The 27,984-nt window shown below is 39.7% G+C and overlaps 2 protein-coding genes across 5 annotated transcripts; both read left to right on the forward strand.

Moving 5' to 3' along the window:
- Positions 1 to 111: 111 nt before the first annotated feature.
- Positions 112 to 15,418, forward strand: LOC135208595 (trans-1,2-dihydrobenzene-1,2-diol dehydrogenase-like). 3 transcript variants are annotated; one of them, XM_064240949.1, is made up of 8 exons: positions 112 to 270; positions 2,021 to 2,229; positions 7,346 to 7,509; positions 8,924 to 9,051; positions 9,768 to 9,891; positions 10,501 to 10,626; positions 13,401 to 13,551; positions 14,108 to 14,228. In XM_064240949.1, the coding sequence occupies exons 1-8, from the start codon at positions 188 to 190 to the stop codon at positions 14,191 to 14,193; spliced, it is 1,071 nt and encodes a 356-aa protein (XP_064097019.1). In that variant the 5' UTR covers positions 112 to 187; the 3' UTR covers positions 14,194 to 14,228. The 3 variants fall into 3 exon arrangements, with proteins under 3 accessions (XP_064097019.1, XP_064097018.1, XP_064097020.1); XM_064240948.1 differs by lacking the exon at positions 14,108 to 14,228 and adding an exon at positions 14,712 to 15,418 and having other exon boundaries at positions 116 to 270; XM_064240950.1 differs by lacking the exon at positions 14,108 to 14,228 and adding an exon at positions 14,712 to 15,418 and having other exon boundaries at positions 120 to 319.
- Positions 15,419 to 15,784: 366 nt separating this feature from the next.
- Positions 15,785 to 27,318, forward strand: LOC135208596 (uncharacterized). 2 transcript variants are annotated; one of them, XM_064240951.1, is made up of 11 exons: positions 15,785 to 17,586; positions 20,461 to 20,722; positions 21,150 to 21,257; positions 21,535 to 21,604; positions 22,463 to 22,621; positions 23,135 to 23,284; positions 23,567 to 23,699; positions 24,469 to 24,638; positions 24,724 to 24,879; positions 25,739 to 25,880; positions 26,991 to 27,318. In XM_064240951.1, the coding sequence occupies exons 2-11, from the start codon at positions 20,465 to 20,467 to the stop codon at positions 27,181 to 27,183; spliced, it is 1,539 nt and encodes a 512-aa protein (XP_064097021.1). In that variant the 5' UTR covers positions 15,785 to 17,586; positions 20,461 to 20,464; the 3' UTR covers positions 27,184 to 27,318. The 2 variants fall into 2 exon arrangements, with proteins under 2 accessions (XP_064097021.1, XP_064097022.1); XM_064240952.1 differs by having other exon boundaries at positions 27,003 to 27,318.
- Positions 27,319 to 27,984: the final 666 nt, after the last annotated feature.

Raw genomic sequence — 27,984 nt, forward strand, 5'->3', positions numbered from 1 at the left:
ATCCTTGGTTACGCCTCTGCAATGTTCTTGCTCATTATCGCGTATTTATCCTTATCTCTTTACATAACAACGAATCTCTTCTACACTGACCAGATACGACCACTAAATGAGCGTGAGACAGCATAACATATTTCAAGGTTTTAGACGAGCTCATCTCTCACCATCGCTGCCCAGTTGTGGCCTCTGTATGCGAACAACACGTACGCTCTTGCTGCTCAGTGTCAGACAACAAAGGCGTCCTGATAGCCCTTGCGATTGTATAGTTCCAGAGTGCGTATCTGCTAAACTGCAAGTTGAACAGACGTTCGTGAGATTTTTCGTAAGTCGTAAGAGCGTCTTGTGATGTTTGTGATATTCGAAGTGGAATAAGTTCTATGCATCATGCGTTGATTGATCATTAACCAATGTGTTGATTTATCATTAAGCAACTGCTTTGTCCCCGTACGTGTCTCCTCAGGCGAACACTGTTGATTTATGATCAGTGTCCTCGCTATTCAAATGTTCTGATTTATCTTGCCCTGAGGGAAGGGGTTTCACCCATAGATATATATCTATGGTTCCACCTTTGACCTTGGTCTGGATAGTCAATGCAAATACTGTTCTCTCTCCTTAGGCCTACATCTTGTTAAGCAGCAATGTGAAGCCATGGTAGTTCTCACGGGAAAATATAGTGGCATAACGAGTTGCAATTTTGAGTTTTCCATTATGATTCCAAAAATTCTTTTGTGTGAAAACATTATAATAGCCTTTTCTACAGGAATAAGAACTCAGCAGTGTCAACAGCTGAAGGAATCTTGGCTAAAAAAATGAAGAAAACTACTTGCAAAGTTGTTGTTTCCAAGACAACTGCAACATTCGTGTATTTATTTATTTATAGTGTGTTTAGATGAAACGATTACATTGGGGAATCTGTAAATTAATTTCTATCCATTTTCCTTTCTTCATCTATTCGTAGCAAACGACAGCAAAGTTTAAACAATTCACGACAACTTGCAGATAATGAAGATGCCAAGAAATAACATCAATAAAATTAATGAAATAAAAAAGAAATGCGGAAATGGCTGGACCACTCAGCCACTGACCGCTAATGAATTTTAGATATTCAGAAAGCAAGCTGACATCCAGGAATGTGATGGGAAGGTGAGATTCAACCCATCAGTCTAAGTTACAGCTCGTGTTGCCTCCTGCATAGGCCACATAAGTCAAACGCAGGTCCCGCCACCTTTTGTACTGTTCTGCTAAAAAAGCTCGCGTGAGAAATCTCCTTTTATATATCAAAAGAAATGCGTAACTAATAATGATAAAAGAGGTATGGAAAGTGAGAATGAAATAGGAGGCGTCTTAGTTGAATGCTGATTGACTGAACCTCACGATTCAGAGATTTTTTTTCCTTTATGTATGAAAGAAAAATAGAGAAGGACGAGTTCTTGAACGAAATTGCTAACGTATATAGTTATCAGATTATTGAATTAATCATAAAAGAGGTTGTCCAATAACAGTATTCCACGGAGAGGCATAAATAAGGTGCAAGTACGGTTGGGAATTATTAATATCATAATGAAATGAGCTCTCAATGATTTACAAGAGCGGCCGATTTCAGAACTTCACGATGGTCTGGCTGTAAAACAACTCTGTAACAATTAAGTAAAAGTCACTGGTTTTAGTAAGTTTATAGAACGACGGCTTAATATCCAGGAAGCATGAAAAGTACAACATTTGCAAACGGGATTGGGGGTTAGGAAATGTTACCTTATTTGGTTGTGACGGGTGGTCGACTGTTAGCGAATTCAGTATAACAACTGATCATTTATCGTAAAAAAGTTAATAGCATTTTTTGGCTTGTTCCAAGTGAATGAGCGCACGTTGTGAATATTATTAATAATAATAATAACCTGAAAATCTGATGATGCTCCATTGAGAAATAGGTGTGATTTTGACAAATACATGGGCCTGCTCGACTGACCAAACAATGGCCCTTGAAAATGAACCGATTGATGATAATGATGAATGATGCTTTCAGGGGCGCCATGGCTCTGAGGTGGGGCATCGTGGGAGCGGGCATGGTCAGCGAGGACTTCACCAACGCCCTCAATTTCCTGCCTTCTTCGTCGCATGTCGTGGCTGCCGTAGCATCCAGGAGTCTGACTTCCGCTAAAGACTTCGCCGATCGATTTGCGATTCCCGTTGCTTATGGCAGTTACCAGGATCTCGCCCGAGACCCTGATGTCGGTGAGTTTCCCTGTTGTTTACGGCAGTTACCAGGAGCTCGCCGAGACCCTGATGTTGGTGAGTTTCCCTGCTGTTTACGGCAGTTACCAGGAGCTCGCCAGAGGCCCTGATGTTGGTGAGTTTCCCGGTTGTTTACGGCAGTTAACAGGAGCTCGCCCGAGACCCTGATGTTGGTGAGTTTCCCTGTTGTTTACGGCAGTTACCAGGAGCTCGCCCGAGACCCTGATGTTGGTGAGTTTCCCTGTTGTTTACTGCAGTTACCAGGAGCTCGCCAGAGACCCTGATGTTGGTGAGTTTCCCTGTTGTTTACGGCAGTTACCAGGATCTCGCCAGAGACCCTGATGTTGGTGAGTTTCCCTGTTGTTTACGGCAGTTACCAGGAGCTCGCCCGAGACCCTGATGTTGGTGAGTTTCCCTGTTGTTTACGGCAGTTACCAGGAGTTCGCCAGGAGACCCTGAGTGGTGGTTTCCCTGTTGTTTAGGCAGTTACAGGAAAAGCTCGCCAGAGACCCTGATTGTTGGGAGTTTTCCCTGTTGTTTACGGCAGTTAACAGGAGCTCGCCCGAGACCCTGATGTTGGTGAGTTTTTTTGTGTTTACGGCAGTTCCAGAGCTCGCAGAGGCCCTGAGTTGGTGAGTTTCCCTGTTGTTTACGGCAGTTTACCAGGAGCTCGCCCGAGACCGTGATGTTGGAGAGGTTTCCCTGTTGTTTACGCAGTACCAGGAGCTCGCCAGAGACCTGATATTGTGAGTTTCCCTGTTGTTTCGGAAGTCCAGGAGCTCGCCCGAGGACCCTGAGTTGGTGAGTTCCTGGGTTATGGCAGTTACCAGGAGCTCGCCCGAGAACCTGATGTTGGAGAGTTTACTGTTGTTTATGGCAGTTACGAGGGAGCTTGCCTGGAGACCCTGATGTTGGTGAGTTTCCCGGTGTTTACGGCAGTTAACAGGAGGCTCGCCCGAGCCCTGAGGTTGGTGAGTTTCCCGGTTGTTTACGGCAGTTACAGGAGCTCGCCAGAGACCTGATTTTGTGGTGAGTTTCCCGGTTGTTTACGGCAGTTCCAAGTAGCTCGCCAGAGGACCCTGATGTTGGTGAGTTTCCCGGTGTTTACGCAGTTACCAGGAGTCGCCAGGAGACCCTGATGTCGTGGTGGAGTTTCCCGGTGTTTTACCGGCAGTTACCAGGAGCTCGCCAGAACCATGATGTTGGTGAGTTTCAGGAGCTCGCCGAGACCCTGATGTTGGTGAGTTTCCCTGTTGTTACGGCAGTTAACAGGGCTCGCCAGGGACCCTGATGTTGGTGAGTTTCCCTGTTGTTTGGGCAGCTTACCAGGAGCTCACCGAGACCCTGATGTTGGTGAGTTTTCCTGTTGTTTACGGCCAGTTACCAGGAGCTCGTCAGAGGCCCTGATAGTGGTGAGTTTCCGCTGTTGTTTACGGCCAGTACCAGGAGCTCGCCAGAGACCCGATATTAGCGGGAGTTTCCTTGTGTTACCGCAGTTACCAGAGCTCGCAGAGACCCGGATGTTTGTGAGTTTCCTTGTTTGTTTACTGTAGTTACCAGGAGCTAACATGAGGCCCTGAGTTGGTGCGTTTCCGTTTGTTTACGGCAGTCCAGGAGCCGCCAGATGACCCTGATGTTGGTGAGTTCCCTGTTGATTGTTTACGCAGTTACCAGGAGCTCGCCAGGAGGAACCTGATGTTGGTGGAGTTTCCTGTGTTTACGGAAGTTACCAGGAGCTCAACAGAGCCCTGATTGTTGGTGAGTTCCGGTTGTTTACGGCAGTTACCAGGAGCTCACCAGAGCCCCTGATGTTGGTGAGTTCCCGGTTGTTTACGGCAGTTACCAGGTAGCTCGCCAGAGACCCTGATGTTGGTGGAGTTTCCTGGTTGTTTACGGCAGTTACCAGGAGACTCGCCAGAGGCCCTGATGTGGTGAGTTACCTGTTGTTTCCGGCAGATACCAGGAGATGCCCGAGAACCCTGATATTGGTGAGTTCCCTGTTGTTTACGGCGGTTACAGGAGTTTCGCAAAGAGACCCTGATATTGGTTTGAGTTTCCTGTCGTTTAGGCAGGTACCAGGAGCTCCGCCCAGAAGACCCTGATGTTGGTGCGTTTCACCTGGTTGTTTCGGCAGGTACCAGGAGCTTTCGACCAAGAGACGCCCGAGACCCTGAGTTGGTGAGTTTTTTTTGTTGTTAACGGGCAGTTACCGGAGCTCGCCAGAGACCCTTATGTTTGTGAGTTTCCCGGTTGTTTACGGCAGTTACTGAGCTCTGCCAGAGACCCTGATGTTGGAGTTTCCCCTTTGTTTACGGCAGTCAATGAGCTCGCGCAGAGCCTCTGATGTTGGTGAGTTTCCCGGTTTGTTTAGACTGCATTACCAGGACTTCGCCAGAACACTGATGTTGTTGATTTTTCAGGAGCCGCCCGACCCTGATGTTGGTGCGTTTCCCTTTGTTTACGGCAGTTTACCAGGAGCTCGCCAGAGACCCTGATGTTGGTGAGTTTCCGCTGTTTGTTTACGCAGTTACCAGAGCTCCTCCGATACCCTGATGTTTGGTGAGTTTCCCTGTTGTTTTACGGCAGTTAGCCCGCATGAGCTCGGTCAGGCCCTGATGTTGGCGGAGTTTCCCTGGTTTTTTTTTTTTGGGGGGTTTACGCAGTTACCATGGCTCGCCAGAGACCCGATATTAGGTGAGTTTTCCTTTGTTTACGGTCAGTTACCAGGACTCGCCAAGACCCTGATGTTGGTGAGTTTCCTTGTTGTTTACGGTAGTTCCCAGAGCTCGCCATGAGGCCCTGATGTGGTGGTTTCCGTTTGTTTACGGCAGTTACCAGAGCTCGCCAGAGACCCTATGTTGGTGAGTTTCCCTTTGTTTACGCAGTTACCAGGGCTCGCCAGACCCTATGTTGGTAGTTGCCTGTTGTTTACGGCAGTTACCAGATCTCACCAGAGCCCTGTGTTGGTGAGTTCCCGGTTGTTCACGGCAGTTACCAGGAGCTCACCAGCCCCTGATTGTTGGTGATTTGTCCCGTTGTTTACCAGGCAGTTTACAGGAGCTCGCCCGAGACCTGATGTTGGTGATTTTCCTGGTTGTTTACTCGGCAGTTCCTACGCGCCAGAGGCCCTGATGTTGGTGAGTTTCTCTGTTGTTTACGGCAGTTACCATGATCTCGCCCGAGAACCTGATATTGGTGAGTTTTCCCTGTTGTTTTGGCAGTTACCAGGGTTCGCAGGAGACCCTGATATTGATGAGTTTCCCTGTTGTTTAACGGCAGTTACCAGGACTCGCCAGAGACCCTGATGTTGGTGTTTCCCTGTTGGTTTACGGCAGTTTGACCAGGAGCTTCGCCAGAAGACAGCCGAGACCCTTGATGTTTGTGGTTTTTTGTTGTTTCGGGCAGTTTACCCAGGAGCTCGCCAGAGACCCTGATGTTGGTGATTTCCTGTTTTACGGCAGTTACAGGAAGCTCCCGAGACCCTGATTGTCTGTGAGTTTCCCCTGTTGGTTTACGGCAGGTTACCAGAGCTTCGCAAAGACCCTGATTGTCGGTGGAGTTTCCCTGTTGTTTACGGCAGTTACCAGGAGCTCGCCAGAGACCCTGATGTCGGTGAGTTTCCCTGTTGTTTACGGCAGTTACCAGGAGCTCGCCAGAGACCCTGATGTCGGTGAGTTTCCCTGTTGTTTACGGCAGTTACCAGGAGCTCGCCAGAGGACCCTGAGTTTCCCGGTGAGTTTCCCTTTGTTTACGGCAGTTACCGGAGCTCGCCAGAGATTCCTGATGTCGAGTGAGTTTCCCTGTGTTGTTTACGGCAGTTACCAGGAGCTCGCCAGAGACCCTGATGCGGTGAGTTTCCCATGTTGTTTACGCGGACAGGTTAGCCTCGGCCAGAGACTGATATGGGGAGTTTTCTGTTGTTTACGGCAGTTACCAGGAGCTTGCCCGAGACCCTGATGCTAGTGAGTTTCCCTGTTGTTTACGGCAGTTACCAGGAGCTCGCCAGAGACCCTGATGTTGGTGAGTTTCCCTGTTGTTTACGGCAGTTACGCTCGCCAGAGACCCTGATGTTGGTGAGTTTCTCGTTGTTTACGGCAGTTACCAGGAGCTTGCCCGAGACCCTGATGTTGGTGAGTTTTTAGATAATTTTTTTTTTTTTTTATGATTTATGGATAGTTTCATTAATAATGGTCAAGTGATGCCTGATTTTTACCACTTTCTTCTTTAGATTCCTTCACTTGATGCTGGCATATAGTAGATACAAATAACCTAATAAAAAGTTAATTAACCAATAAAATTTGAAAGTTTTAAATTTCCACATGAAAATTACCAAAATCTAAAATCTTTTCGTGTAAATAGAGTAAATTCTGAAAAATAACTTTAAATATATGTTATGATATAGTATGTGGATATTATAATTGATCTTTAAAAGGCGGTGCATCGTTTAACTTCAAAATGCCTGCGGGCAAAAATGCCAAGCGCCACTGAGGCGCTGAATTAATTAATAGATTGATAGGGCAGGTTCCTCAATTTCTCTTTCACAAAACTAACCAAGCAAGCTTTATAGAGATACACCAGACGCGCGTTGTCGACTACAGACCACATTCCTCTCTCTCTCTCTCTCTCTCTCTCTCTCTCTCTCTCTCTCTCTCTCTCTCTCTCTCTCTCTCTCTTCTTTTCTTTGCCCCGAAACTTACATAGTGTTTCGTTCTCACTTTCGAGGAATGAACAGAAAAAGATGTTGACGTTTATTGGTGGGATTCATTTGAGGTTGACGATTTTTGGTGGAATTTCTTTATCAGTACATCACTCTGTGAGTACAGTCGTTTAGAATGAATACATAATAATAAACATACTTAACAAATTAATGTATGAAGATAGGGGATAGTTAAAAAGATGCTAAATGATTAAACGAATACCTGAAATCGATAGATAATGAATAAATAAAGAAAGAAATACAAGAAAATATATAAAAAATAGTAAATATGATTAAATATATAAACAATTACTATCTCAGATAGTAATTGTTTATATATAGATAGATGTGTTGAGTCAGTAAACGAGTAAGAAAATACATAAAACTTCAACATAACAAGATTATTCTCGTCATCTACAGATGTTGTCTACTTAGGCGTCATCCCACCCCCTCACCTGGAGGTGATCAGCCTGATGCTTCGTTCAGGTAAACCCGTTCTCTGCGAAAAACCGCTTTGCGTGAACGCCAAGGAGACCAGGCAGGTGATCAACTTGGCTCGAGAGAAGGGCGTGTTCCTGATGGAGGTTGGTGCGGTTCTTTTTTTCCATTTTTTAAATATTCTATCTAGATCGTTATGATAAAACTGTCGAAATGCACATTTTACCTGTTCTCTGTTGCTGTTAATGAAACTAGATCTTCTGCTTGCCAGAATAAGATAATCTTTTATTTTCATTTATTTATTTATCTATTTTTTGTCGGAGACGTAATGAACCACTGCCATCTTGAATTCAAGATGGCGGTGAATGAACGCGACGTCCTATAGGTATATTACCAGCAAGTTGTCGGTCAGGACTAATGAGAAAAAATAAATAAATGTAGCTGTAAGTTGGTGAGAGGAACGGAGAGACTGCCATTCAACGCTGAATGAATTAAAATATATACCGGCTTGATTAGGAACAGCAAGTTAAATCATGAAAACAAAAAACAGAGCTTATACACAGTAAATGATGGGGGGGAGGGGGGGGGGCAGACCTGGAAATGAACGACCATGTGTGAGTGTTTACGAGAATGAAACATGTAAAATGAAAAGCAACCAGGTCAAGCAGCGAAAATCGGATTATAAAATCTATAGGACCTTCTCGAAGAATTAACATTTTGTTGTGAAGGGATGAAACTGGAGCAAGACGAAGCTGAAGACTGAACAACAGTATAGGAAGAGGCTAAAAGAGGAAGATTAAAAATGCATGCAAGGCTCACAAGCCTTGTGGGATGTGGACGAGGGGGTGTAGCGTGTATATATATATACACACACACACACACACACACACACATATATATATATATATATATTATATATATATATATATATATATTATATATATATATATATGGACGAGGGGTTGTAGCGTATATATAATATATATATATATATATATATATATATATATATATATATATATATATATATAAAGGAAACATGGATCACTGTTATGGCATTTGTTTGAAGTTTTTAAGCAAATCTAGAGTTAGGAAGGATTTTTTTTGGAGCCAGAGGATGTTTGGGCTCTCAAAAAAAAAAAAAAAATCGTACATTCCCAAAGGAAATATTTGAAATCCTGTTGTAAGGAAAAATGTTAGCTTGTGAATACAAAACTGTTGCTTTTGCAATACTTCAAACCATCTTTGCAGCTTAAATCTCTCAAAACCTTCTTAGCAATTCACGACATTAAAAGGATATATGCTCTTCTTTCAATGGTAGTATTTTGTCAGTTATTCTACTGTAATCCTACCTTCAATGTGCTGGTCGTCTGACCTATTTCGGGTGTATACTGCTGTTTAAATATGTATATTTATTGCTGTTTGAAATATCCTTTATTGTTTGTCATCTGTAATTTTCTCTAGGCTGCTTTTCACGCGCTTCAGATCTGGGCATTTTACTCTTCAAGAAGGCTTACAGCCTTGTCATTAATAATAATAATTACTTCTCTTCTCGATCAGGGAATTCAAGGCAGGAGTGCCCCCGTGTACCATCAGCTTCGTCAGCGACTTCAAGAAGGCGAAATCGGCGACGTCCGCCAGGTCATCGTGAATCAGGGGTGGCCTGCCCAACACCTCCCGAAGATCTCGTGAGTTCTAAAGCAAGGTCTTCTCTTTCCGGGATTTAAGTTACCATATCACAGTTCCCTCTATTAAATCTGCTCTTTAAGCTGTCGTGAGTTCTGGTTCCCCTTCTGTTTTCAGGATTTAAAAGATAATATCATATTAACCTCTAATAAATCTGCTATTTAATTTCAGGAATATGGATTTTACATTTTACTTGGAAGTGTTGAAATTAAGCTTTTTTCTAAGGAATTGGTTCTTTATTAGGTACTGAAAAAGATGTAGCACGGGGTATACCAAAAGTCTGGTTCCACCAATTTTTGTATAAATAAAACTGGTTCTACCAGATTTTTGAAGTATTTTTCCGTAACCCTTCAAACATGTCAAAGGAAGTGAACTTCTGTTGTTTATTTATATTAAAATTTCATGATATATCTATAGAGAATGTTGGTATATCATGCTACAGGTAGACCAACAAACATGGAGAGTCTGATACGACAACGAAGCTCTCATGATTGTGACATTCCATTTTCAATAAAATGATTACCAGGTACTAATATATTATAGACTTTGATTCTTTGTCTATTAGCATTTGACTAAGAATACAGTATCCAGACATGGCGTTTCATTTCAGGCGAAGATAATGAGTATGATAAGCAGCTCAGACCACGCAATGAATCGCATGAAATGATAAAAAAAAGTATATAAAAGATGAATTGCTTTCTGCCTTGTTCCTCCCCAGAGAGAAGGGCCAAGGAGGAGGAATCTCCCTGAAATACGGGACTCTGTCTGTCCAGTTGGTCTCCTTCGTCATGAATGGAGATAAACCAACGACAATATCAGCTGCAGGAATCATCAATCAGAATGTAGGTGCAGATCTGTATCCTTGTAAACGCCCTTTGATCACGCCCTTAGCCTTCCTTGTCTCATTTCTCACCGGGAAAAACCTAGTTAATCCATCAGCCACAAGATCCCTCTGCTGGTTCTTATATGACACATTTTACTCAGCGTGAATTAGGGTACGGATTCCCCTTCTCGTAGCTCTGAATGAATGTCCCTTCCATCTCCTATTAAGTTGCCTCATTCGAGCTCTACTTTAGAGGTCATTCAATGAACTGACTTCATTGAATGACCCCTGGGTCAGTAGAGTTCGACGTCCCCTAGTTCTTGCGTCCTTTTCTTCTCTTACCTTATGTTAAGACTCATTGTGTCGTACCAGATGGCATTGGTGACTAAATCAAATACCTCATCGAGGCTCACTCATTTACATACTGTTTTGCAACTGATAATTTGTAAACATAATTTTATGATTGAAATATTTATAATTGGAGGATATAAGTATTCCTTATTAATTAATCTATTAAGACTTAAAGTCTGTTGTACCCACAGAATTTCAGTCGGTTTCTGTAGTGAATATTACCAGCGGAAATCGACGGCTTAAAGCTTAATAGCCATTTTTTTTATCCTTTCCTCAGGGAGTTGACGTAGCGACCGGAGTTACTCTAGTCTACCCGGGAGAAAGAATGGCGACCATTTGCATGTCAGCGACCTGCAAGCTGCCCTGCGATGCCCTCATCGTCGGAACAAAGGGAACCATAAAGGTGAGCATGCCCTTCGGTTGGTAGATCGGAGACTTTCGATGCACTTGGTCTACTTTTAGACTGAACTCGACAGCCGGCTACGAAAATTTATATCGTATTCTCTTCTCTTTATACACAATGCCTCTGTGTGTGTGTGTGTGTGTGTGTGTGTGTGTAAGAAACCTCGACAGGCACAAAAGCCCAAGTTGTTCTCGGTTATTTAATATTTATTTAAAGGTATGTTCGCCTGAACACAGGCAAATCCAATCATATTCCGACCTGCATGAAGATCAAACACACCACACTCGCTTACGCAACTTGCTTCCCAATCATCGAACATTAGCAATGTTTCGTTTGGTCACTATTTGAATTAGTGGTCAAATGACTCAGAATGTGTGGGATATATTCGCTGACATTTTCTTGACATTTCTTTATTAAGTGGCAGGTCTTCCAAAAGGAAACCATTTCTAACAAAAGGACAATGGCACTGAAAACCTCCATCTCTTTTATCATACATGTAGTAGAAGTATCATTATTTTTACAACCACAATTATAATCATTATCAATAGTTGATGACGTCATTACACTTTACATTTAGGTGGTAACGAGGTCAGTAATCAAAAGGGTCTGCACTGAACAGTGATCAAGAAGCTCTGAATTCTTTTAGGGTAACGATGAATAGAACATAGTTTAGTTTTTCAAGACGTGGCTTCATTATATTTCAAAGATCGAGATACCCGAGACACATTTTCAACAAGAGATGCCCGTTTAGTGCACCTTATATCCGCATAGATAGCAAAGGGGCATGGAGACCACAGAGAAGAACCAGATGACAGGTGGATGAGGACAGTGTCAGTCAAGAGAGTTCAGTGAGATCAGGAGACAAGACTTGAAAGGCTATTGTTTTGCTATATCAAGTTGGCCCTCTGGCAGCACAGGATTTTGATCTTACCAGGATCCTGTGTCTTTATACCTGTGGATGAGAATGTGGTCTGTTACTGAAACTTGAACAAGAAAATAACATCGAGCAGGGAAAGGCTGATAGCAATGATTCGTGAAGTAATTGTAGATAAGCCGGGAAGAAAGATTAATGAAAGGTTTTAGGTGGTAGAGAACACATATGCTTGAATGAACGTAATCCTATAAGTTGGAAGGAGTTCGCCTAAAAGGGAGAATTTGCTGACAGTATAGTGGACGAAGACTCGAAATGTACGTAAACTCAGAGGCTTCTGTAATTCTACAGTTGCAGAGATAGTCATGCCTAAGTCTGTGGATGGATTTGAATGAAACTGTACAAGGGAAGAGAAGAGATAATCGGCGCGAGTTGACTGAGGTCCTTTATACCAACCGGGTTCCTGAGGATCGGTGATCAGATATTAAAAACGGTAGTAATATGTATACGTTTAGACATTAACTTTCAACATTTATTTTTAGGGATATCCATTCTTGTCCCCGAGTGAGGCGGCATAACGGAATAAACCATAACTTATAGGCCGTGAAAACCGACGCTCTCTAGAGCGCAAGTGTCAGTTTAGTGAATTTGTCTCGTATTTTTGTTACTACCTTAAAACAGTTGAAACTTAACAGTTAGGAGGAAACAGCTTGAGGAGAGCAGTTGAAAAGTAAACGTCAGAAGGCCACGTTACTCGGATCCGAAGAGACACTGAAAAAGAAATAAATAAAAATAACAATCACATTGCAAAACCCCCAATCTGCCATTTCTCTCCCCGCTTCACCTTCACTTTGCTATAAAAGCAGGCCAAATTGTTGTTTGGTGTTTTTACGTTGCATGGAACCAGTGGTTATTCAGCAACGGGACCAACGACTTTACGTGACTTCCGAACCACGTCGAGAGATTGTTGGCGGTGCATTCCTACAGAGGCTGTTTGAATATATAGGATGTCGCTGTTAAAAACAGGGCGAAGGTCATCTTCTAATGTGACTCTTCTTCTTCATTAATTATTCAAAGTCTGTTGCCTTTGATCATCAAAGCTTTGGGTATACAATGGGAGTCGCATGGCCATATTGCTCGGGTGTCGCATATTTTCGATGTATTGTGATTTGCCTTTGTCTATTTTCCATTTTCATTTGTTTTTCTTAACTCTGTATCTAGTTTTTCCTGATTTCACCTAGGGACACTGATCAGCTTGTTGTTGGAATTTTGGTAAACTAAGCTTTAAAAAAATAACAAAAAAGCGAAGTGTATCTATAAGATTACATACATCCTAAACTTCCTGTTATTTTCTTATAAGTACAGGAATGAAAAATGTTCAATATATCTCTCAGACAGAACACTGATATATGATATATGGTCTTCTTGGGCTAAGAATAGCATGTGTGTGTGTATGTATGTATGTATGTATGTATGTATGTATGTATGTATGTATGTATGTATGTATGTATGTATGTATTATTATTATTATTAAATAATGATCATTAACTCAGAAAGGAAGATTCAGCAGGGTGAAGTATCCATGAGAAAAAGGTTAAAGTAGAACAGTCAAATAAACGTAGGTATGTATATGTGCTTAGTTGCGCATTCCATTATCTTATTCTTTTAGACTTACATCGCTATTTATGTGTACGTACATAAAGAACAATATAACCCGGAGAGAATATGGTATAATGCAATACGAAACTAAGCTTCTCCTAAACTTGCGTGCAATTTCATTTCGCGTCACCACCAGGAGATCTATTCCAATCTTTGAGACTTTAAATGAATGATATACTCTTCACCTGGCAGTGTAACACCCTGGCAAAATGGCCTAATGACAATGTTCTTGCGTCTGATGCAGGTCAACGCTCCCATGTGGGCGCCGAAGAGCATGGACACGCCGTCCGGAATATTCGAGGTTCCTTACCCAGACCTCGGGAAGCCCTTGAATTTCAACGGGACCCAGGGATTCGTCTACGAGGCAGAGGAAGTTCGCAGATGTCTAAAGAATGGTAGGGTAAATGGATTATTATTATTATTATTATTATTATTATTATTGAAACACGGCAACCTGTAACGAGGCTATAGTATCACGACTTAAAAGCCACAGTAGTCTTAGAAATATTTATGTACAGTTAAAAATGATAACTCTGTGCATAAATATTTTTAACACTTTCGTGGCTTTTAATTCTCGATTATTGTTATTATTATTATTATTTTTTTTTTCTTTTTGCTCTATCACAGTCCTCCAATTCGATGGGTGGTATTTATAGTGTGGGGTTCCGGGTTGCATCCTGCTTCCTTAGGAGTCCATCACTTTTCTTACTATGTGCGCCGTTTTTAGGATCACACTCTTCTGCATGAGTCCTGGAGCTACTTCAGCCTCTAGTTTTTCTAGATTCTTTTTCAGGGATCTTGGGATCGTGCCTAGTGTTCCTATGATTATGGGTACAATTTCCACTGGCATATCCCATATCCTTCTTATTTCTATTTTCAGATCTTGACACTTATCCATTTTTTCCCTCACTTTCTCTTCAACTCTGGTGTCCCATGGTATTACGACATCAGTGAGTGATACTTTCTTCTTGATTTTGTCAATCAACGTCACGTCTGGTCTATTTGCACGTATCACCCTATCTGTTCTGATACCATAGTCCCAGAGGATCTTTGCCTGATCGTTTTCTATCACTCCCTCAGGTTGGTGCTCGTACCACTTATTACTGAAAGGTATTATTATTATTATTATTATTATTATTATTATTATTATTATTATTATTATTATTATTATTATTATTATTATTATTATTATTATTATTATTATGTTAAAAAGTACAAACCCTAGAACAAAACTGATGATTAGCAAAATTTGTTTATTTTAAAGTTAGCTGCTGGAATGAATAAAGAAATCAATTAATTAGATGAAAAGGAAAACATGATTTAGTGTTCCCTCAAGCAAGCAAAGATCATGTTTCATTCCTCAAAATAAGAATTAGTTATTTATCTGAAATTCAACACTACTGCAGTGCCATCATCTTCATTCAAACTAAAATCCATATAACGCACTGGGAATAATTCCCAACCATTTTAACACTGCCCATGGTATATCCAGATACAGGAGCCTTACTTACAATTTTCCGTAACATATATCACTGCATATCTGTCTCTGCTTCAGGGTTACTGGAAAGCCCGAATGTCCCTTGGCAGGAGAGCATTACCATCTCTGAAATCATGGAGGAGGTAAGGATGCAACTGGGGGTGACCTACGACCAAGACTGAGCTCCTTCGTCGGATCCTGAGAATGTCCAAGTCTTCTAAAAAGTGTCGACCGCATTAAAGGCAATAATATGTAAACTACCTCTCAATCTGATACTGTAAAATGTTGGCAGTATGCGGGATCATAAGTTGCAAGGGATAGGCCAAGTTTCTTTACATACGAATCGTAAAATGAAGGGACTTGAAATGATTAACCATAAAAATGATGGCAGTACTTGTTGGAGCAAGCCTCCGCAAAATGTAGAATCTGTGAAAAGAGTGCAAATGGCTGAAAATTTATATTAATGTGAGGTCACTGCAAAAAAAAAAAAAAATTCATCTCTAGATATATAGATTCAGTTTAGATGATATGGAATTAATGTTGTCTTGAACACATCTCTTTCTTGAAAAGTAGGGCCTTATAACTTTGTTTATGCATTCATTTAGATCCTCTGAATATTTTCATGTATTTGGAGCTGGGAAATTTGAGTGCTCTGCTCAAGGAATTTGTGTGAGTATCTAGTGTATATAAGATATTTATTTATGTGATAGACACTAATGAATCTTCATGCCTCATTCCTGTTTTGTATTTCTGAATGATAGGAATAATAAAGAATTTAGAAGCTCTGCAATGTTTGATGAATTAAAATCACTATGAAGACCTTTGACCTTTCAAGGCAATAATGAAATTATTGAATATGTTATAACATCTTCAATCATTTAATTTATAGAGCCAACAGTTAACTAAGTCGTCGTTGATTTAACATATATAAAAATTTGTATATACACACATATGTTATATACATATAATATATATATATTAATATATATATAATATATATCTATATATATAATTATATTTATTATAATAGATATATATATATTATATATATATATATATATAATATGTATTATATAGATATACCTATGTGTGTATACAGAGAGAGAGAGAGAGAGAGAGAGAGAGAGAGAAGAGAGAGAGAGAGAGAGAGACTTGACATTTAAAAACTATACAAAATGAAAATTATAGACTGACTGGTATGATACACTTATTTCTTACTTCATTTGAACTTTATTTTAAAAATACATCTTATATGAAGGACTGAGTCATAACTTTATTTAGCACAGTATTTTAGAAATTAAGAATAATATTGAGAATTTGGGTAAACATCTGATGTGTGGGCTCGTTATCTAATTCCTGTTGGAAGGAAACAGAAATATCTGAACTTATCTGTACGAGATAATGAAGATGATGAAGATAATATGTCCCTTTTCTTGGATGCTATCTTCACAGCCTCCAAATCGGGGAACGTTATCTATAATCTACCTTGATACCACTTTGTTAATCTATATATTTCTTATTTCCTTCGGCTTCGTTATGGCGCTTTCTACTTCTTTAATAAGGTTTTATGGATCCTTCACCTTGAAAGTTTCGAATGTCCACATACCAAGACTTTTGCAACCGTAGTGTATTTTGTTTAATCCTCTTCTTCGTCATAGAAGCCACAGCTCAAATCCTAAATGTTCCCTTTATATTTATATCTTAGCTCCCACATGTTTAGTCTGGTCTTCGTCATTATTACTGGGAACCTCAGATCAGTCGCTTTAGTTTTGATATCTATAGTGTTTTCAATTTCCTTTCATTTCATTGTTAAGCTCTATAGTTCTGTAAATTGTTTTACTGTTTTACATTAATTCCGTACTTCTTGCATATATCTATTACTCTCTCCCATGCAGTCTTTATGGGGTTTCCTTATTATATTTTTCTAATTGGCCAGATGCAACACCTGGTTCAGCTATTGGCTCTCAGTAAGGCGTAGTAGGTGTCATGCGTTCGTTCAAGCGAGCCTTTCACGATTCTGTACTGTGTCCCTCAGAAGTCTTTCGCCGCGTTTTCCTTTATCCTTCCTTAGATTACAACATTGACAAAAATAATAAGAATGATCAAAGTATCAAATAGTTTTATTCAAGAATCATATTTCCCGCTGTACCGTAATCTCACACGCCATGATTTCCACTTTTCCTCCCTTTTTCGCAAGTTTAGTTTACGATCACCATACTCAGTTTCCTAAAGTACTTGTTTGCTGTTGTATTACACCATTTCTTCCTCTAACTTTCGCTTGTTTCTCCTCTTCTCTTATTTTCTATAACTTCTGACTTCTCTGCCTTTGAGCTGGAGTTTTTTTTTTTTTCTTCTTAAGACCGACAAGCTATGACCGTTGTCTTTTTACCCTTCAGTCTCCACGTCTCACATAATTGTGAGGCTTCTTTGGAGTACTGTTGGTACCTTGTCAAAAACGGCTGGGTATATGGTCCAAATATTGTGCGTTATATAAATCATCCTTGTATTTCAATTTTTTATGATTTTCCTGCTGGAGTATTTACGACTGCCCTTCTCTCCATAATTTTTCAGCAAAAGAATTATAAAATCTAATCTGCTATAATGAAAAGGACCGAGGGCAAGAATCAATAAACATACGACGTCAGTGTGTGATTATGAATCAGGACCTACGAAATCATCTACAGCAGATAGCTAAGCAACCATCCAAAGCAGTTCCTCTTCCTGAGTACGAAGCCAAGTTTGTCTTAGATATCTGCAAACAACTTTGCTTCGTAGAATTATAAAGAATTGATATTGATCCTTCTGCGCGCTGCTCCTAGGGAGTATAGGCATTCGACGCAAGGTTTGCAGTCGTCATTTGTGGCTTGACCTAGTCTCAAGTAAGACGGGGCACTGACATTCGGAAGGCACAGGGAACCGACCTTCTGACCGTCTGCATAGCTTGTTTGTAAAGGTACTGTGCGACTCACCTGTCTTTTTAATCTATAACAATTATTTAGGTACTTATTTTAAAGGAACCAGCAGAATTCTGAAAGGTACAATTTTTTTAGGTGTGTTGATTCCGAGGATAACACGAAGCACTTGAACATATCCTTACAATGGGCATTAAGGATGGGTCATTTTAATTTCAGTATTAATTTTGATGTATAAGTTTATTTTGATTAGAACAAATAAGAAAGCGAGCGCTGGATAGTAAATTGCTTGTTAGAGAATAATTTTTCTCCTGCTGAGATTAAAAGTAACCATTGAATTTTTCCTGCTTGATAGGATCTTCCCGAAATAGCTTCTTAGTCGTCTATATGAACTGCTCTGTCATATATAGTTATTTACAACATGTAAAGCGTTCTTATCAATATGTATTTTTGATAAGAAGGGTCCTGATATAATTGCTCAGGAAGGTCGAAATTTACAAGACGTGTTTGAGGCGAAAAACACGCTGGAACGAATGAAAGCGCCTCAGTGGCGTGATCGGTATGGTCTTGGCCTGCCACCTCGGTGGCCGCAAGTTCGATTCTCGGTCATTTCATTAAAGAATGAGAGATGTGTATTTCTGGTGATAAAATTGGTTCGGAAGTCACGTTAAGCCGTTGGTCCCATTGCTGAATAACCACTGGTTCCATGCAACGTGAAAACACCATACAAACAAACAAAACGAATGAAAATGGGTTGCGTAACGAGATAGCTTGCGAGCTGACATCACGGAGATCGAAACCCTTGGCGAAGCCGCCCTCTGGGATTATTCGAACTAGGGTTCTAAATTACCCGCCAAGCCACTTCTTCCCACATAAACATCCTCCGACTGAACCGTTTACAGACAGACCGCTTCTTTTATTCTGTAGCCAAACTTTGAAATTTTCCTTCTCCCTCTGTTATCTCTAACTTTTAAAACCTCCCATTCTTTAAGACGTATTCACACTGGCCTGTGCATTTAAAAGATCTGATCGGACGTGACAAAAATGTATAAGAGCGTCAACAATAAAAAAAATTATAAATATCATTTGTCAGGATTCTACGTTACTTCAACTTAGACGCCCAAATAGGAACTATATTTGATTCTTCATTGCCTTGATCAAGGCGTGATTGATGGGTATGGGCAATGGCTACTGACAGCAATGGGTATCTCCCTTTCATGTGGATTATATTTTTCTTAAGGAAATTTTTTAAAAGTTGTCGAATTATTATTATATTTTCATTGTATAGAGTGGGCATACAATTACATTTTGTATTAAAGCCGGTTGTTCGCTTGATAACAATGATGAAAATTTTATGAAAATTTATATGTTTATCGTAATGTCAACGACACACAAGAGTTTAATAACGATCACTTATCATAAAGCCATAGCTTATGTTGCACACCTGTGAACAATTGACAAATGAATGAAAATCTGTTTCTAGTACCAACGGTATAGCATGAGTCTTTAGTTCTGACATTTTTTGTGCATGCCTTTTTTTTCTTCTTCTTCTTCATTCTATTCCATGACGTGACTCATAGTCGTATGTATCTTTCTTTATCCGTCCTTAACTTTGATAGTTATCATGATTATTCAGTCAGTTGTCACCATTACTGTTCGATAAAAGCCTGCAAGGAGAAAAGAAACTAAATCATGATGAATATTACGAAAACTTTTTGAACGCAAATCAGCCTGTTTTCCAAACGCAGGGTGGGCGGGTAAAAAAAAAATGATAAATGGCTTCGATTAGATTATCTTTGCATGTCTTCGCGCATCTGACCACCACCATCTTGACCGGTGAACCTTAAATTTTTAATTCCTCTCTTTAGCGTGCTGGTACGACTGACAGGCTTCCGAGTTCACGAATACCAATTTTGACAGGCAATTCCTCACTAAGATATACTTAATTCCTCGCAGAAATAGTATACCTACGACATTCATATGAAGCTTTTTGGTCCAGACACCAATTAGCATTCAGGCGCTGTCACGAACTGTAATGTCCAAGATCTTTTGAACTTATCTTCTATAGAAGGTTCGTCGACGGAAGACTTAATATTCGGGGAAAATCTACACGGTGAACAATTTCATAATTGCCCAACTTCTCAAAGCCCAAAGTAAAATTCATAAAGGCAATAAAAATGTGATCGAGAATAGTCTCACTGAATGGCTGAACCAAAATTCGCATTAATATGCATAGTGTTCTGTGTGTATATCATTCCTGGCTCTACTCAGAAATCGCTCATTTTATATGCGTAGTTGTTTTTTCCGAATATTTGAGTACAGCAGTGAGCGTGTTGATTTTGCCTTATTGTAATTTTAATTCCTACGTTCCCTGGTTGCTTTATCTTCACTTTTGAAATCCTCTACCTAGACTTTCATTTTATCCCTTGGATTATGTTAGCTTATTTCTCCCCGTGACTTCAAGTCTGACACTCATAGATGCGCAATATTGAGAATATAATGTCCCTTATATTCGCTATTTGTTTGTCACTTCAGGGTGCACAAGTGGGAATATTCCTTCCCAAGAAGGAAGAAAATCCCGAAGAAACGGGTAAGAAGAATTATTGTCTATTGCTAAAGGGGAAAGTAGCGATAGATTACTTTAGGATTAAAGAAAAATATTATAAAGTAAGCCAGGAAGGATATGGTGGTATTCAAGTAGAGAGCGTAGACAGAACGATTAGGAAGATAAAGGAAGCATATTAATAATAATAATAATAATTTTCTCTTCCTGAAAAATCAACATCAGCATAAACCCATGAGGACACACACGGTTATCTAATATTTCCAAAATGTTAAAAACACGAACGATCTGAAAACAACGCGTAATTTTAGATAAGTAGACATCTATTTCTTTCTGTCTATTTTGGAAACAGGCCTATGACTAGAATCTGTAGGCGCCGCCACTCCGAATGGTACCACCAGAGTCTACACCTGGGTTATTGCCTGCTATGGTTGGCAGCAATAACAGCAAATGTGACCTGTGGTACCTTTGCAAGTTCCCATTGGAGGGTTGGTCGTCTCAACAGTGACGTCATTAAAATGACCTCGGCAGACCACGGACCAGTTTCCTGCATAATGGCTTGCCATGACCACAACAACAAGGAAAGTGAAACATGCAAGGGCTTTAATTTCAATGTGAGTAATCGTATTTATTTCGTGTTTTATAAATTAATAATTTTCAGATTAGATGACATGACATGTTTTGAATAAAAAAGATACAATAAAGAATACAAGGTACAATCAACATAACACGCGCGGTGAGATAAAGCACTTACTGAATCAAGACTTTATTTGAAAGCATTAATCATGATTTAAATACTAAAAATAAGACTACGCTGAAACTCACGGACTAAATGTAGTTCCTTTTTTAACTTTGTGATGCGCATTAAAGAGTATTACATTTCCTACGATTTTTGCGCAAAGGATAAAGGAATAACTATTTCTTCAGAGGTGCATCATTTAGAAAACGAACGCTAGTTACTTGACTTTTTTCGGATCAGGTCCTACATAATCCATATGTAAACACTCTGAACTAGCACCAGGTTCTTGACTTTGATTACAGAAACTGGAAAATTCTTGTGAACTTCTTTCATCTTCCATATGTGAAAACGACACATTGCAGCTAAATAAAAATGACACATCATGGCGATACTATGAAGTTTTGGATCTGGTAAGCTTAAAAAAAAAGTTTTTGGATATTGTGGTAAATATATCCGATGAATTAAACAACACATTTAAATAAAGTTGATAAGTTTGTATATCATCCTCCGGGCCTTAATTGTTAATGTATTTTTATAATAAATAACGAATTTTGATGACACTTCTTTACAATGCTGTTGCTTGATGTAGATCACATGTTTGATTACAAATAAAATTAAATGTGCATAATTCAGAATTAAATACAATTTCTCAAAACAGAAAAATGAAACTTCTAATTATGTCAACAGCAGGAGGACCACTCTATTTTCCAGGACAAGGCCTCTTGCACTCAGGAAGGAAAGTGTGCTGCTAATTGTGGTGAGTTGACCCTTCGGGATTATTAAGATTAATCACTCCATTTTTGCTATTCTGCTAGAAATATTTGTTACTAATACAAATTTCCATTTCCACAACCTTCAGTGGACACATGAAAGTGGTTATTTTTACTGTAGAGACATCCCTTACATTTTTTAATCGTGACTCTCCTAATTTCATTATATTCTGCAAAATCGTTCTTTCTAGATTTCATGTGTTGATTACATTAAGCAGTCAGATGGAGATCGGTTTAGTGGTGGGCAACGAGAAATTATAAAGGTTTCTTTTTCACCCAGCCTTTTTTTCATATCTTATTTGTTTCTCATTTCTTCATTTTCTTTATTTTTCACTCTCATTTGTCGCAGTAGGCTTTTCCAGCAAACACAGTTATGCTAACAATCTGTAGACCACATATTAGAAAACATACCAGCAAAACTATTTCTAGACGAGCCAAAGTTGAACAGCTGCATTTTCAAACTCTACCTGAACACTGCATTTCTTCCTAGATAAGCCCACGTTGAATACCTGCCCTGACAGACAGCATCTGTTACAGTACACTTTGAAGGTAAACGTGCGTTTTAGGTTAGGTTAGGATATGTAAAGTTCAACCAGGAATTTTAACAACACTGCCTGTGTTTTGTGTGCTTGAAATGAAAACGTGATTCAGAAATGATTCATTTAGGAATCCATTGTAACTCTTCAAATGTCCAAATAAACGTAGTAAATAAAATCAATAGCTAATGTTTTGGAACATTACGGTGAATTCTTGAGCTTATATGGGAATTCTGTCATGAGAATACTGTAAACGTAACTTGCAAATTGTCTTTTTTTGGTTTAAATTCGTCTTCTTGTCTCTTTCAGCGCGTTCTTTAAACGAGAGTTGTACGAACGATGATCAGTGTCAAGTGAACGTCGATTACAGTTATTGTACAGCAAGTACTTCAGTGTCTCCAGGAATTTGTAGCTGTATCTATAACCAGTCTTGGGCCTATAACTCTGCGCTGTGCATTCACAAGATAAGTAAGTTTTGGTTATTTATGTTACTTTTTTTCAGCCATAATTAATAAAGAAAAAACTGCTAAGATATCTTATGTATAGTCTCTCAATGTAAGAAACTTTTCAGGTGCATTATTTTACTTGTTAGTTAAGTAGATGCGAATGTTGATAATCTGAAGAAGTGTTCAGCGATATCTTCCCGCTTTATTTATTATATTCGATGTAGAGGAAATAAGTGTTCGAAAATAGCGGCACTCGACTTTAATCTAAAAACCTTAGTTCTTCCTAAAAACAAACCTACTTTTAGTCTGGCTCAGTCAAAATAAAACGCTTGCATCTTCCCCTTGAGATTTTGGAAGGCACGTATACCGACAAGGGGATTACAGTATGCCAGGTAGCTTTGCTCATAGACACCCAGTCTCGCAGGCTCTATGTAAATATTTCTAAACACGGACATGCCTAATATAAGCTATCTTGTGTGTAACTTCGTCATGAACCATGGGCAATAGATAAAGGAACTTTTCCTCCTGTTGGCAGGTTTCAGTGGTTTTACATGGACTCCGCTGTACAAAAAGATTGTCAATGAAATGTGCGAGGTGAACATTACGGTTAATTCGAATCCTGACCTTTACATAGTCCTTACTGATACCATTGATCATCGACCGACTATGGCTTACTACCAGTTACGTAAGTGTTCAAAGCAATTTTCTTACTATATCATCTATCTGAAGTCAATACAGATGAAATTCATCTACAACCATTTTGTTTCCTTTGAGAGACAATAAATTCATTTACTATGTCGCTGGTTCTGGTCTGAATAGTTCATAACTTAAATATGGTCATAACAAATATAAAGCTCATTGGTAACTCATGACGTACTTCCTGAGAGACATTACCTCATTTTTTCGGATGCTGACAAAACCAAATGAAAACATCACAAAGGGATAATCATAATCCCGTCCATTTTAGGAGTTGGACACACCTCAAATACGGCAACTACTCTTAAAAAAAATGGAGCCGTACTTGTGACCATTTCTTCTCCTGGGATTATCACTGGCAACTTCCAGAACTTCTCACTTGGGTGGTGCAACGGAACTATAACGTTCGTATTGGTCTTGCTTTGATGTGGAAAATAGTGATGCTTTGTTTCTTAGTTTATGGTTATCCTATTGAAGTATAAACGTTTCCAGAAAATAATCATTCCTACTTTGATTAATAAGCCCTATATATCCTATCTTTTGCCTCGGAAAGACTGCTTCTGAACCCCATACCAGACAGTGTTATTTTGAACGCGACCTTTTAATGGTTATTTTATCAAATGAGCTAAATACCATATACACATTGAAATCTATTATATGGAGGTTAAATAATTGCTCATTTGCTGTATTCCTAGGGTGCCAATTAATTGGTGATTTCTTTGTATATGTATTTAATCAACAGTTCATATTGTTTTCATCATCAGTGAGAATTTGTAACCGAGAGATCCTTCAGAACTTATTTGCAGTCTCTGGTAATCCTTATTATGACACTGTTAGATTGATTAACGAATTTGCAGTCTCTGGTAGTCCTTATTATGACATTGTTACATTTATTAACTTACTTGCAGTCTCTGGTAATCCTTATTATGACAAATACATTTATTAAATAATATGCAGTCTCTGGTAATCCTTATTATGACATCGTTACATTTATTAACTTATTTGCAGTCTCTGGTAATCCTTATTATGATATCGTTACTTTTATTAACCTATTTGCAGTCTCTGGTAGTCGTTATTATGACACTGTTAGACTGATTTACGAATGTGCAGTCTCTGGTAGACATTATTATGACGTTACTGAACTGATTCATTTCTTTGTCCAAATATTATTAGGTTTGGTCACCAGGATGAAGATCCACTTATAGTCTGGAATGATTCAGCTCCCTTACAAGTCAGAGGAATGGGATTCTACGCTCCATCAAATGAAGATATGAAGGCAAATCACCTCTTCATCCCACACAACATAGTTGATCCGTATTTCCCCACGACCATGGCAACTGGTGGTAAGGTTGGACTCCTTTTGCAAAAACGTCCTATTCCTCTCCATCCCTCACCCTCTGTCTCTCTCTCTCTATGTATATATTTCAGCTATTCGCGTGAATGGAATGGACTGGCACACGGTAAAGATCCTGCCCGACTGCAGCGTAGCATCAAACATCGAGTTCGTCTTCGAGTACAAGGGACCGAACCCCATGCAAGTGCTGTTTGCCAAGCTGACCGATCAGAGTTTCAAATATCAGATAGGTAAGAAGGCCACCTGGTCGGTTTCTGCAGTGCTATAGTAGATTCACATCAGCCATGCATTTGATGTCTAGGCCAGTCACTTACGACGCTCCTGATTGGCTGTTGATAAGCCAATCATAGGGCTGGAAACTCTCAGTCTCTCGAGAGAGTTCACATGGGCAGGATGTACGTTCCACTTCTCCTGAAGAATACGTCTTTCAAAAGTATCCCCCAGGAGAGATGGAGCATGCATCCTGCCTATGTGAACTCTCGAGAGAGACAGAGTTTCCAGCCCTGTGACTGGCAGCATTAACAGCCAATCAGGAGCGTCGTAAGGGACTGGCCTAGACATCAAATGCACGGGTGATGTGAATCTACTATAGGAGCAATGTGGATTCTTGCCATGCATGACAGGTGATTGAATATAGAAACACTTTTAAAGGGAATACTCCCGAAATTTATAAAAAAGGAAACAATAGTTATATTGCGCAAACAATATTTTCTATAGAATAAATTCAACTTGACGGTGTCTGTCGACTTCCAACCATTTGATGCTTTTCGAACCTTTGTTTATTGACCTCTTTCATTTAACTGAAATACACAAGAACTGATTCTTGAAACAAATGTGTGCTGACTTCTGTCAAGTGTTGTCCAAACTGACAAGAGTGTGTGTGTGTGTTTTTTTTTTATGCAAACGGTGTGAGGACGACACTAATAACCGAAGTGTTCTTTGAAAATATGACTTATTTACATATCACACACCTTTCCAGACAAAACTATGTGAGAGACTGTGTAGAGACAGGCAGCCAGAGCCTAAAACGTTTCTTTAACATCTTTTAGCTATTGTAGACCATTCTCATCACTACTTCCGTTGCAACAGCTTTCGGCAGAGCGAGCAACAATGAGACGGCAGTTTACAACAAACGTTTAAACCAGTGGTTCGGCACCGCCTCCACTCCGTCAATCGTTTCTGGCGCTGCTTTCAAACCCTACTGGATTAAGATCAATGGAGCGACTGTCACGTAAGTTCGCTTTCTTTTTTGTCTTCGTTTTCTTTCGGTTGACTCGAGAAATTATATGCTTTCTTTCACACTAAACCGTTTTTATAGATATCTCTGGCATATATATCGAAGCAAGTATTTTGTGCCTATACCTGTGTTAATATATATAACAACGTATCATCATTATCTACCATTATTTACTCATAATAGAAAAGACTATATGATAAGAATGGAAAGGCACAGAAGGAGGCACAGAATTTGCAGTTTTTCCACCTGCTTAAAAAACTTATAACCGCAAAAAAAAAAACTTGATATTCATCATTCATTATTATTATCATCGGCATCATTTATTCTTGTAGGCCCTGTTATTGATCTTGAATATTCTTTTCGTTACATAACTACTTTAAACAGACTTGCTCTGCTAAATCTTGCTGAGACGCACCCCGAGAATGAAACTGAAATGAGATTAAATTGTCTTTGCCGTTATCCTAATTGAAAGAGAGAGAGAGAGAGAGAGAGAGAGAGAGAGAGAGAGAGAGGGGGGGGGGGGGGGGCTGCTGCTCGTTTTTTTAGGGGGGAGCTGTGTGGTATGGCTGTGGTGTTGGTAAAGACATCTGTCGGAACCTTAGAGATATTTGGTGTTACAAGGCTACAAGCAGCAACGCTCAGTGGAGTTAGACCTTGGTTCTAGGTAGGTCTAGGTCTCGGTCCAGGTAGAACAGGTCAGCCAGACAGCTCCCCAATTTTAAGCCTCTTCTGCGCACCTACGTCATCTGACGGAGCGTGGTGGCGAGTGAGAACCATTAAGAAGGTCTAACGCACCGTCAATTTTTTATTTTTTTTTTTTTTAGAAGAGAATGTTTTTGAAAATGTGATCTTTGAAATGTCAAAGAATGTAAATAAAACAATATTCGCCTATTGAAAATATTCTATCACGTTACAACTTTTATTTTAATTTTCTTAATGACTCCCTGCATGGTTGCCCTTGACATTTCCTATAATTTATCAAATTATTAAGATATTCGAAAATATACTGATATCTTTAAAAAAAAAAAAGCAATAACATCGGCAGGAACTTCAATGGTCTAGATGCATTATCCTCACTTATACGTCGTACTACATTAAGAGAAGGTTTCTTCGCAGAGCCGGAGTAGGTAACGACCCAACGCCCCTGATGAGCTACACGGACGCAGAGAGCACACCTGAGTTCACTCACGTCAGCGTCCAGAGCTCGGGTGGGAATCTAGGATTCTTCAAGGTACACAGTCATCGGCAGTTTCACGATCATCCGAATGGAGCTTACGTTGTCCAGGGTTGCAATTGATTGATAGTGAAGGTCGCGTGCATGCTGGGTCACTGGAAGATCATTTCTTTATTGATGGAATGACATGACTTTGGTCTATTTGGTTTCAAATCTTGTGGAAATCTTAATTAAGCTAAATATATTGGTCTAAAATGCCATATTAGCGTTTGCTTGACATTCACGAACATTCAAACAAATTGGGTGAAATCAGCTGATGAAAAGTTCATTCGCTTAATGAAGCATCTGAAATCCCACGTGACTAAAATGAAAAGATAATGTTTCCTTATTAGATAAAAAGGTCTCATCACAGTAAAATATTTGTTATGTGAACTGGAAGTTTCTCAGTCTTCCAAACGACAAACTCTTAGCACCTGGTAGTAGTAGTAGTAGTGGAAGTTTCTCAGTCTTCCAAACGACAAACTCTTAGCACCTGGTAGTAGTAGTAGTAGTAGTAGTAGTAGTGGTATTAGTAGTAGTAGTAGTAGTAGTAGTAGACAGGATTAGCCTATGGAACAGGCTTATCGTAATAGACACAGTGACGTATCTCTCCTTCAGCGAATGATACAATGGTCAGCGTCTCGATTTCGGCTCTAATGAAGAAGAGCGACTGGCCTCTGTTCGTTGGTCTTTTTGTCCAAATGGCAGCTCCATCGCTTTCTTAGGCCTTCCTCCCCACCATCACCCCGCCCTTTTTTTTATGTGCTGATTTTCTATTTGTTCTTAGCTCGATAAGGTTTATGGATTATCCATCCGATAAAGCATACTGATTTAATAACAGACCGATTTTTCACCAAATATCGCGGATTTAGTAAAACGAATCTA

This window comes from Macrobrachium nipponense, chromosome 35 (assembly GCF_015104395.2).
Source record: "Macrobrachium nipponense isolate FS-2020 chromosome 35, ASM1510439v2, whole genome shotgun sequence".
Classification (NCBI taxonomy): Eukaryota; Metazoa; Arthropoda; class Malacostraca; order Decapoda; family Palaemonidae; genus Macrobrachium; species Macrobrachium nipponense.

Bases quoted from the DNA above. Each gene is read 5' to 3' on its own strand.
- LOC135208595 (XM_064240948.1), top strand. From the start codon at position 188: ATGCGAACAACACGTACGCTCTTGCTGCTCAGTGTCAGACAACAAAGG. The intron at 2,230-7,345 runs GTGAGTTTCCCT...CGTCATCTACAG, and splicing joins CGCCCGAGACCCTGATGTCG to ATGTTGTCTACTTAGGCGTC. The intron at 7,510-8,923 runs GTTGGTGCGGTT...CTTCTCGATCAG, and splicing joins AGGGCGTGTTCCTGATGGAG to GGAATTCAAGGCAGGAGTGC.
- LOC135208596 (XM_064240951.1), top strand. From the start codon at position 20,465: ATGACTAGAATCTGTAGGCGCCGCCACTCCGAATGGTACCACCAGAGT. The intron at 20,723-21,149 runs GTGAGTAATCGT...CTTTGATTACAG, and splicing joins GCAAGGGCTTTAATTTCAAT to AAACTGGAAAATTCTTGTGA. The intron at 24,639-24,723 runs GTAAGGTTGGAC...TATATATTTCAG, and splicing joins CACGACCATGGCAACTGGTG to CTATTCGCGTGAATGGAATG.